Source organism: Bactrocera tryoni, chromosome 3 (genome assembly GCF_016617805.1).
Source record: "Bactrocera tryoni isolate S06 chromosome 3, CSIRO_BtryS06_freeze2, whole genome shotgun sequence".
NCBI classification, from domain to species: Eukaryota; Metazoa; Arthropoda; class Insecta; order Diptera; family Tephritidae; genus Bactrocera; species Bactrocera tryoni.
In genome coordinates, this window is record NC_052501.1 from 34,319,692 (window position 1) to 34,332,213 (window position 12,522).

General features: G+C 34.7%; 1 protein-coding gene across 7 annotated transcripts in view; it reads right to left on the reverse strand.

The window, feature by feature from the left end:
- LOC120772069 overlaps positions 1–12,522 on the reverse strand; it is a 61,539-nt gene that overhangs the window by 17,820 nt on the left and 31,197 nt on the right. For 4 of the 7 annotated variants that reach the window (XM_040100454.1, XM_040100459.1, XM_040100460.1 and 1 more), the window contains one exon: positions 109–280. In XM_040100454.1, coding sequence (XP_039956388.1) covers positions 109–280 — 172 coding nt within the window. The remainder of the gene's footprint in view (positions 1–108; positions 281–12,522) is intronic. The other 3 variants (XM_040100461.1, XM_040100457.1, XM_040100456.1) reach the window with 1 other exon arrangement.

Here is a 12,522-nt window from a genome sequence, read left to right on the forward strand (position 1 = left end):
AAATAAAAACAAATTTGTGATGTATGAGATTTTTAAAGATTTTTTAGATACGGTAATTGATTGTGGATGTGATATGGATGGACCCTGCAATATTAACGTAAAATAAACCTTTGTTCTTGCCATTTCGTTTCCTTGGTCGCATATTAATAAAGCCTCATCATCGAATGCAGTTACTAGAGAATCGGTGCAGGTATTTTCGAAAGATATACGTAAGTCGTTCTCATTCAAAACGGAGCAATATGAACAGCGTACAGATTCTTCACTGTCTCCATGAATTAATCTGAAATAAGCACATTGAGCCAATGAAATACAACAAATATAGAATTGAGAATGTGTTATGTGGTGTAATTATGCCAATTAAGACAATTTGTAGACCTTGCAGACGTGTGATATACTTTTATGACTATTGTGCGACTTATGTGCAATATTCTGTTTATAATACATTCAGATATGAGCGTACAAAGAAGTGTTTGTAGTGTGTAAAATATAATTTGTAGATTCTACGATATATATTAGATTGCACATAATGACACACATGCGAAAATAACTTGAATACATAAGAATTTTATTCAAACTGTTCGCCCACAAATATTGCCTCTAAGGGTTTGTTAAGCTTGTTGAAGAAGGAACAAAAATATCCTTTTAATAAGTTATGTTAATTAGAACAAATTAACGCCAATTATAGTACTATCTTGAAATGAACAAAACCGGGGCAAAAGGTACTTTGAGATGTTGACAACACTTTATGCTATACAAGTAAAGAATTCGATATTCGTTATTCGACGAAATAATATATCATATGTGGTATCTGATAACCATGTACGGTATATAATCACTTAGTTTCATATCCGGTTTATTTATATTAAAATCAATCTAACATAAGGCTGAATCCACCTACATGCAATACCAACCAACAAAGCCAAGGAACACAATTAGAAAGTTTGAGTTTGTTCCTTAACGGTTGTTTGTATCTCTTAAAACCAAAAGAGATAGATATAGGGTTAATCGAGTAGAAAATCGTTCGGCCCTCTGTTGTGATTGCAGCTTCTTGATGTCGAACCTTCCTGGTGTTTGCTGCACAGAGGCGGGTGCGAATCTTGGCTCCAACAAGATAGTGGTCCGAGTCGATGTTAGGACCTCGGGGTGTACGCACGTCTAGAACACTGGATACGTATCTTCCGTCTATCACAACATGATCGATCTGGTTGGTGGTTTTTCGATCCGGAGACAGCCAGGTGGCTCGATGCATTTTCTTATGCTGGAATCTAGTACTACAGATGACCATATTTCGGGTCACGGTGAAGTCGATGAGTCACAATCCATTTGGGGATATTTCATCGTGGAGGCTGAATTTACCGACCGTAGTGCCAAAGATACCTTCTTTGCCCACACTGGCTTTAAAGTCGCCAAGCACGATTTTCATATCGTGGCGGGGGCAGCTTTCATAGGTGCGCTCCGAGCGCTCATAGAAGGCATCTTTGGTCACGGGGCATGGGCGCAAGTCGGCGATATGTTGAAGAACTTCGCTTTGATGCGGATTGTGGCTAGACGTTCCTCCACCGGGGTGAATCCCACGAATCCCACACCAAATTTGCTTCACTCTAACGAGGACATCAACCACCTGGGCAGCGGCACCTTCCGAATTAAGGGACCGGACATTCCAGGTGCATGCCCTCAAATCGTAGTCCTTAATTCGTTTGCCATGGTCGTCATCAAAGGGGGGTCTCTCATCCGAGGCTGGTTGTTCTTTTTCATTGAGTGCGTTTGTTTACGTGACTGGTCCCAAACCCAGCACACAACCCTGTAGAGGGGATGTTTCCCCATCTCACTTTAACTCGGTTTCAAACGGATGTTTTTAGGCTAACCAGAGGATACTTGGTCAAAGACCGGAAGTCGTGAGCTGCTTGAGCCATATGTAAAAGAATCTTTTCTGGCCACGTCCAAGTGAATGGCGATCAGAGATCTTTCCTCACTTGCGTGCACTTCTACACATGACTCCATCCTCCCATAACGTGACATAGAAATATGAAAAAAATGCAACATACCAAATTTTGTGGAAATCGCTTAGTCGGGGCTCGAGATATGGGATTTCACCCATAGAGCTCTCTAATACCATCCTGGAGGTAAAATTTAATTTAAAATTTTATATGGGGAGTGAACAGGATTTTCATCCAATTTTATCCATTTTCACACCATAGTTAAGAGTTTTTGTAATATTTGCGCTGATCGAATTCGGTTGTTGTAACTTAAGCCGTTTAGGAGATATGGACATTAAGCTTATTAGAGGGAGGGGCGACGCCCACTTTTCCAAAATGTTTTTCTCACAGGTGCTCCTGGCTACTGCGATCCCCTGTGCACATATGTATATGTATGAGTTTTATATCTTAATTAGGTGCTTAGTTATGGCACTTTATAAGTTTTCGGTAATGACGATTTGTGGGCGTGGCAGTGATCTGATTACGCCCATCTACGAACTCGAACTTTTTTTGCACTAAGTTACAGCTTGCACGGACGGACAGACAGACAGACGGATTTTAACCTTTGTCGTCACCCTGATCATTTATATATACATATGTATATAACCCTATATCTATCTCGATAACGTAGTTTTACGTGATACGTACAACCGTTAGGTGAACAAAACTGTAATACTTTGTAGCGTTTGAAGAACGAAATCGTCGAAAAACGAGCGCATTTGAAGGAAAGAAATTCCTGTTTCACCGAGACAATGCCAGTGAAAATAATGACAAAAATCCATGAATTGGGGATTGTGGCTATTTCCTGTACTCAGGTCTCAATAGAATGCTCGCAGGGAAGAAATTTTCGTCGAATGAAGGAGTGAACGCCATAACTGAGGCCTGTTTTGAAGCAAAGGACAAATCGAACTACAAAAATGGTATCAAATAGTTGGAAGGTCGCCATAATCAGGGTATCACGCTTAAAGGGATCTCTGTTGAATAAAAAAACGAATTTTGCTTTACTAATTTAGGCCGACAACTTTTAAATTTACCTTTTATATTAACTTTTGTGATTTAATATACTAGGTATTATTTTTTGACATTGTATTAATTTCATTACTTGTTTCTTAAAGTTTCATATTTCATAAATTGTTTCCCCTATACTTTTAATTTTAGTTATAAATGATATTTCTAAGAAATGCTGTTTCAAAAAGAAATAATACGAAAATAATAATTTAGCTTTATTATAAAGATAAGATGTTGCTATTAAGTTTTAAGAAAGATTTCGGACAAGTCGCCGTCGCAGCTGGCTTGAATAAATTGCAGTCGTGAGGCCCATTTTTCGACCACTTTTTGTAGCAATTGCGGCTGTATGCCAGCAATAACGCGCCGAATACTCTCCCAAGCCTTCAACTGATTCAGGCTTATCTCCATAGACCAGCAACTTCACATAATTCCACAAAAAGGCGCTCACAAAAAGTTTCCTTCAATAAATTGATTTCGCTGTATGGCAAGGAGCGCCGTCTTCCATTCCCTTTCGCACCAAAGATTGGCTTTTTGAGAATGTAACAGCGTTTCAACAATAGCTTGTGGATTATCATCGCTTCAAATGCGACAATTTTGTTTTTGAACCCATCGTACCCATCCAACCAGAGCTGCATCACTGAAGAAAATTTTTTTGTGAAAATCATGATTGGTGGCCATTTGGTTTTAGAAAGTCATATATATTTGTCCGATTTGCAATGTTGATTCGGAGTAAGTTTGTTCATTATAAAATGGTAAACTAAAATGAATATAAATATAGTCAAAACGACCTCCTTCGAAAATAGTGTAGTCTCATTGAGACCCCCACGTCTAAAAAACAGCCGTTATTTTACTGATATCATTTGTAATGATCAAAAGACTTGGTATAGTGTCTACCGAAAACTTTCTCCTTTAAAATACGCTGTTCAAAACTCACCAAATACTTTTAAACATTAAATGAATGTAAGTTTATAGTTGAATTGAATATACATTTTTATACTCTCGCAACAAAGTTGCTAAGGAGAGTATTATAGTTTTGTTCACATAACGGTTGTTTGTAAGTCCTAAAACTAAAAGAGTCAGATATTATATATACCAAAGTGATCAGGGTGACGAGTAGAGTTGAAATCCGGATGTCTGTCTGTCCGTCCGTCCGTCTGTCCGTCAGTCCGTCCGTGCAAGCTGTAACTTGAGTAAAAATTAAGATATCATGATGAAACTGGGTACACGTATTTCTTGGCTCTATAAGAAGGTTAAGTTCGAAGATGGGCGAACTCGGCCTACTGCCACGCCCACAAAATGGCGGAAACCGAAAACCTATAAAATGTCATAACTAAGCCATAAATAAATATATTAAAGTGAAATTTGGCACAAAGGATCGCATTAAAGAGGGGCTTATTTGGACGTAATTTTTTTTGGAAAAGTGGGCGTGGCCCCGCCCCCTACACAATTTTGTGTACATATCTCGGAAACTACTATAGTTATGTCAACCAAACTCTATAGAGTTGTTCCCTTCAGGCATTTCCATATACAGTTCAAAAATGGAAGTAATCGGATAATAAACACGCCCACCTCCCATACAAAGGTTATGTTGAAAATCACTAAAAGTGCGTTAACCGACTAACAAAAAACGTCAAAAAAAAGCTGTACCCAGGCTTGTTTTAAAAATTGAAAATGGGCGTGGCGTCGCCCACTTATGGACCAAAAACCATATCTCAGGAACTACCAGACCGATTTCAATGAAATTCGGTATATAATATTTTCTTAACACCCTGATGATATGTACGAAATATGGGTGAAATCGGTTCACAACCACGCCTTCTTCCAATATTTTGAATTCCATCCGATGCCTTCTCTGTATAATATGTATACATATGTAAGTATGTATACATTAGGAACCAATGATGATAGCGGAATAAAACTTTCCACAAATACGGTATTTGAAAAATAAGTATGTAAATGGCGGATAATGAAATCTCGATTATCACTTTACCATGCGAGAGTATAAAATGTTCGGTGACACACGAACTTAGCCCTTCCTTACTTGTTTTTTTTATTAATTTTAACGTGGATACATGTTCCTTCATTAGAATTTATTTGAATACTTTGAAAACTACTTTTGAATTTCTTTAAAAGAATAATTTATCCATGATATCCTAAATCCAAGTTTCATAATAATTCTTACTCGTTATGAGTTTATTCTAATATATCCATACTTAGTATAACTGTTAAAGTTCGTCGAAGTCTCATACACTTTAAGGCATTCAAAATACTCATATCCATACATATCTACATATTATATGTAAGTATGTATACAGATATACTTTCGTGGGCCACTGTTGCATATAAATATCTTGTCTATCGTTCCCCATCTTATGTAAGATTATGTATGCGTTTTTGCCGTGTAAACACAAGGAGTGTTTAATAGCAAAATTTATAGAAACAATATATGTACATACATCTATATAATATAATATTTACAAGCAAATACAGACATACGTTAATTATCTATATCTTATGCATACATTAATACAATATATGGATACGTGTGTGAACTTGAAAGTTCAATTGTATGTACATATGTATGTATGTAAGCACCCAGAGACAGATTTTAAATGGACATAAACCGAAGAAATCTGAAAGCTTTAATTATTAATACATATATATAAATATATACATATATCTTGTATGCATATGAACTCATATATTGCGTTTACATATACACATAGACATACATACATATGTATGTACTATATGTAGTTTGGAAAAAACGAAGAAATGTGCACACATGCAAATGAGAAATTTGTCTATGTGCAATCTATTTTCCTTCCTCATATTAAATAAATATTCTTATAGTCGGTTGTATAACATGTATGTATGTATGTACATTGTATGTACATGCTTATTCAAATAACTATAGAATGAACAAGTTATCAAATAAATTAATAAGATCTCTAAAATGTGTGTCCATAAAATATTTGTTTGGCTTCGTAAATATGTTCCGAGTACTGCAGTGCAAATTTGTCCAGATCTGTGTATGATCTAATATTTTCTTTTAATACTTTGGCTTATATCTAAGCCAAAGCACTGCACTTGCGTTAATGGAATGGAAGCCCCTACACTTACGCACATACACCCATACATATTATGGGTATTAAGGTAAGGAAAATAATATGTGGTTAGCTTATCAGTGATCTGAAAGGTTTTTAAATTTTTAAAATTCATAAAGCAATCATCTGACATTAAAAACACAACAGGGAAATTTTTAAATGTAAATGAATTTGCAAATAATTATCACTTCATAGAATTCGAACCTTTTTACAATATATTTGTATTATAGATAATACTAAAATGCATTCATTTCAGGGCTTTCGATATTAATTTAAAATTCATTTTAATTAGGGCTTTCGATATTAATTTAAAATTATAAACATATATTTTTGCCATTTGTTTATTGTGATTGTGCTGCCTGAGCAGTCCTCGTATTCTCGTGGCTCAGCTATGTACATGTAGTATACATTTATGTATGTACATTAGAGTGATTCAAAAAAAATTTTTTTTTTCGTTTGATACTCTGAAAAATAGGTTCCTAGACACCTGTAAGAAAGCCTATAAGTTTCATCATTCATAATAATTTTTTTTCAATGAGTTATAAAATTCATAAGAAATAAAAAAATTTCCCAAAAATAATCAAAATTTAACTGTTAATATCTTTTAAACGTTTGGGTTTACGAAAAAATCATAATAGACCTTTTTTGTAGAGCATTCAATTTCCTACAAAATCTAAGGAACAATATATTTTTTCAAGTAGTTGGAAGCGAGATATAAATTTTTCTATCTGATAATAAGAAAAAATAGAAAACTGTATGTAGGAGGACCTTCCCGTTACAATTAAAAACTCATGTTTGGAGAGGCTTTCTTAGAGGTGTCTAAGAACCTATTTTTCCGAGTACCAAACGAAAAAAAAAATGTTTTTTTTGAATCACTCTAATGAACATATGTACATACATATGTATGTACATACATGCATATGTATGGTATGTACGAGAGTATTAATTTGAATAGCTAATCATTTGCTTGATCACTTAAAGACGCGCTGAGATAATAAATTTCTAAATATATACATACATACATATGTATGTCAGAAAGTTTATTTTGTTAATTATTGCCAATAAGTATTTTTAATTACACCAATTTAACTAATTAATATATTGCGACAACGATTAATCAGATCATTTATGAAATGCCTGAACACTTGCATTCTGCCAAATGCATTGATACATTTTTTTTGCATTAGTTTTGCAACAAAAATGCAAGTGCGGGCGGTAAAATATCCAGAATATAAGGAACTTGCTTAAACTTTCTCTCAATAGTTTTTCTAGTGCACAAGTATGTATGTTCATTTAGCCCAATAAAGCTAGAAGATGAGAGACGACCCTCATCACAACATGGAAATTTGTATTTGTGACAGCCCAGGAAAGGAAATTGTGCGCAAAGCTTTGAGTATTTCCAACAATACTGAAGTCAAGGCTAAGCTGTGGTTATGTCGATTGTTTACGCGATTATTTCATTTTATTATTAATTTTTTTTTTAATTTTTTGGAGTTTCTGACAACGTGTTCTTGTAAGAATCCATAATCTACGTATTAAAACGTGTCGTATGCATACACATGGACTAATTTATTTAAATTTGTTTGTATTTTTACATATTTATATGTATGGAAATTGCGAAAATGATCTTTAGGCACGCCTAGAAAGCGTAAAACTGTACTGGGCAATATTTGCATATCATTATTTATATTTAAAACACACATAAAAACAACTCGGTAATACGTTAACACCTTCATATGTATGTATGAACGTGTAAAATTTTACTTGCCACTTTGAAAAATTGTTTCTTAACTAAAGTCGCACTGTATTTTGAAGTTAACTTATAGTTGACTAATTTATTATTTTATATCGGAAGATACATTGGTGTTTGGCTTTTTTACATACCGACCGGAGATCAGAATTTTTAAGGGCACCTCTTCCATATTACGTTTAATTAAATACTGGTACGAACCAGTTATACAATAATTTTTAGCGGTCTTCGAAATCAGATTTTATCAGAATCGTAAGCCACTTTGTCACATAATTCAATATGTAGAAATATACTTACTACGATTATGTGTTTGTACGTTTATTCATAATATAATGTAGGTATGTTTGCCTGTGTGGCCTCTTTCAAAAGCACTGTCCACGCTTAATTTTTCATTTGAATGCACACGATCAAGTGGAATTATGTATTTTGGACACACTATGAACACACCATGAGCACATATTCAAATTACAATAAACACAAACGCACAATCACTATACACGTGTATGTAACTATGCGCCTGTATTGTCGCTGAATTGAAATTTAAGTTAATGATGTTCTGTTAGATGAAAGATTGCGCTCATGCCGATTCTACTCTTTTGATTTTTGATAATAATTTAACACGTTTTCCAATTTCAATAAAAAGTAACTGTAATTGACTTACTAGTAAATGTTATACTTTAGTAGTTTGGAAAAGTTCGCATTTGCACAGGTGCCTTTTAGAGGTTTTCATTTTACACACAGGAATGTGAACGAGAATTTCCTGAACTTGAACGCGATTCAAGATTCGCAGTGCGAGTTTCGATTTTCGCAGCAAGCGATTTGCGGAACAAGTTGTTGTACATAGACTCAGCGCGACACGTCTATGACGAGCATAGCATGGTGATTACTGTTTAGGTCTTTCAACCGGCAACGAACCGGCGTTCCCTCTCACTTCCCAAGCTTGCTTAACCATTGCTTCTGTCTGCCATTCGTTTATACAGTATTTTGTGGTGTTTTTCCCCTCCTCACAGTACTTGTTATCAACAAAACCCACGCAAAAAAACAAAAAAAAAAAATTTTCTCAAATTTCAAGTCGAAATATATCAGCAATTAACTTACTCAACTCGGTCTCAAAAGCGAGCGACAGAATTAAACAGAATAAGAGAACCTGTTTGAGCGTAGTTGCCTCACGTCATTTATTCCTGGGTATATATGTTTGCACATATATACACATGAATACATGCTTATTTATGGTAAATACCCTGCCGGAATAAGTCCCTACGAATTTACGATAGAATCTTTAATCACCAATTAATATACAGTACAAACTCGATAGTTGGTATTAACGGTTGGAAATGTACATTTGTGCTTACAAAGACTTGATGTTATGGCAATGAAATGAAAATAACGCTTACCAAAAAGCATACGAGTATAAAGTTGTCACTGGCTCTTTTGCTGGGTTTTTAATAAAAAGCTTGATCTAGTTCTAGAACCCTACCTTTAAGATGTGTCGGAATGTCTTATTAATTGTATTAATAACTTTTTACCATCTGATTCTCTGATGACGGTTAGTATAGTATTTACCACCTGATTAGATAACCAGTAAATTAACAGGCTTTCCATTTACGTCTCCTATATCTTTTTTTAGGCTTATGCACCGAAAGGTGCATTTGGTTGACTTATGGACAATATTAAAATATTTTCCTTCATATATTCAACATTTACATTGGGAGCTTAGAGCATGACATACCAATGTGCTTCGAAATTAATTGACCTCAATTATTTCATTGTAGAATTTACCAAACAGATCTCAGTCCAAACAATAATTATTTCCAAAATGGTTAACCTTTGTGTAAAATAAGTATTGCTAATAATTCAGTACATTATTGTGAAACATACAAGTAACATAATAAGTGTATTTCATATTGGATACTTTTACTATAAAATTTTTACTCTGTATTTTTGTCGATTCTTGGGGCATAAAAATTCTTTTCCAATCTTGTTATTAAAGAATTTTTTGTTTTCTGAGGTGATGTACCATATGCATTCATGGTACGAGGGCTGCTATATGTATTCTGGCCCAGGGCAACACTAAGTGTTGCCAGGTGCAATCTGACATTTCCATTGGAAAGTTTGACATTTTTTAGCATAACATCACTCAGAACGTTTTGTCATTTAATCGTGAATTGTTTTATTTGCAGGGAATTAAAAAATTCATCTCGGCCAAAAAATGGAATTATCTCGTGAACATTTTCGTGCGATCATTTTTCACAACTTTCGACGTGGATTATCACGACAAGAGTGCATCGATGAACTAAAATCTTTGTATGGCTATGACGCACCATCCTATGGCACTGTGAAAAACTGGTACAACGAATTCAATCGTGGCCGTTGCTCGCTCAAAGACGAATTCCGTGAAGGTCGTCCAAAAACAGCCGTTGTGCCAGAAAACATCGATGCCGTACGTGAACTGATAATGCAAGACCGTCATGTAACATACCTTCAGATAGGGGCATGCCTATGCATTTCTCCTATCAGCATACATTCGATATTGCAGGAACACCTGGCCGTAAAAAAGGTTTATTCTCGTTGGATCCCGCACAATTTGACAATCGCTCAAAAAAAGGCTCGTGTGGATTGGTGTAAAGAAATGCTGAAAAAATACGATTGCGGTGCTTCAAAAGGCGTTAAGATCGTCACAGGTGACGAATCATGGATCTATCCGAAACAAAATAGCAATCGACAAAAAAAACAAAAAAAAAATAAAAAAAAAATAAATAAAAATAAAAAAAACCATTTTCGTTGATAAGTATGCCTATTTACATTATTCAGCCAGAAATATATATAGCAACCCACGTACATATGTATATTAATGTTGAAGCTGAGCAGTCAAAGTTTCATCTTTTCAGTTGCCAGTTAAATCGAGCCACAAAAGGGATTACGATAAGTATTATATTATTAATTCGAGGAAGTTTTGTGAGTTCTGTGAGAATCCAATTTGTCAGTCAAGAACTTATCTGAAACACAAACGAAACTACTATATATACATATGTATATCTAATTCTTGGAAGAGATAACTTTTCGGTTTTTATAAATATATAAACTACATAGTGAAAGGGAATAATTATGTAAAAATGTATTTTTCATTCCATGAAGACATCTAAATGATCTCACAATTAGTGAATTACCGTTTGTAGTTATTAGTAACAGTAAAACTAATAAATATCCCAGACGAATCAGCAAACTCGTTTTGTGATTATAAATGCATGCAAAAAATTATATACAGACATCCGTATTTTTATGCTAATCTATTTATTCACGGCCAGCGGCACCGGCTTCAACTTGTTACCGCTAATTTTCACGTCACCTTCATTTGCAATGTAACTTCTCGCTTGCGAATAAAATTGTACTAGAATTTCGAGCTCTGATAAAGAGGGGGTCTCAAAATTGTTTATAACAAAACTAATTACCATAAATTAGATAAATAGTATTTACTCTTTTCTTTTTACTAATTGTTTAATATTTCCTTCCCTTAGAGATGTTCCGAACTTGTAATGTCATCACTGGTTCCCTTTAATAATTAATAATATCTTCCCAACCATATCCAATTATTCAACATCTAACTCTACAGTTACAAAAAATCGAATCGATTCTTGGTATTATTATTTATTTCACACACATACAATATGAATCGTAAACATATGTATATACTTATTTGCATATTTCTGCCCGCTGGAAAATGTATACCCCAAAACCCAACTCAATAATCTGGTGAAGACACGGTTCAAATTCTCATACCTGTGCATAGAAGTATATTTTGAATTAAAAGCATCAAAGGATTCCAAAATGGTTCAAACCCATCCTTAGATATTCTTATACACCCAACTCTTTTTTTCACGGTTTCTTTTTACACAGATTTGAAGTTACAAGGTTGAAAAAAAATTGTAAAAAATGTTTAATCTAGTACGGTTTAAAAATCACTATCTTGTAATTATGTTTGTTTTTACCACCCTTGGCACCACTGCTGAAATGAATTTACATACAAGATGCGTTCCAAAGTAAACAGGACTTTAAAAAAAAAACAGAACAAATGTTTTTTTCAGCAAAATCAATTTATTTTATTCAAAATAGTCTCCTTCTGCTTCAATATAGCTTTTTTCACGGTCCAAAAGCATGTCGAACGAGTGTTTTAGCTCGTTGGCCAGTATGCCAGTGCAAGCCTTTTGAATGGCCTCTAAGTCTGCATAACGCTTTCCTTTCGTGGGCAAATGCATTTTTCTGAAAAGGAAGAAGTCGCACGGTGCCATATCAGGTGAATACGGGGAGTGGTCAATGGTTAGAATGTGATTTTTGGTCAAATAATCGTCCTTCGAATGTTGGATACTGAGCAATTTTTGGTCGTCAGTCATTTTGTGCGAAACAAACCGTGCACACACCTTTCTTACTCCCAAATGTTCGGTCAAAATGCGATAAATCGATGTTTTGGAGATGTTCAATTCCATTTGCATGAATTTCAATGATGACTTCGGCTGATTTTTGATGAATTCACGCACAGTTTCGATGGAATTTCCGGTGATCACGGATTTTGATTGACCCACATGTTGATCGTCATTTATGTCCTCACGACCACTTTGAAAACATTGAAACCACTCGTGCACTCTGCTACGGGATAGGCAATCATCGCCATAAACATGTTTCATCA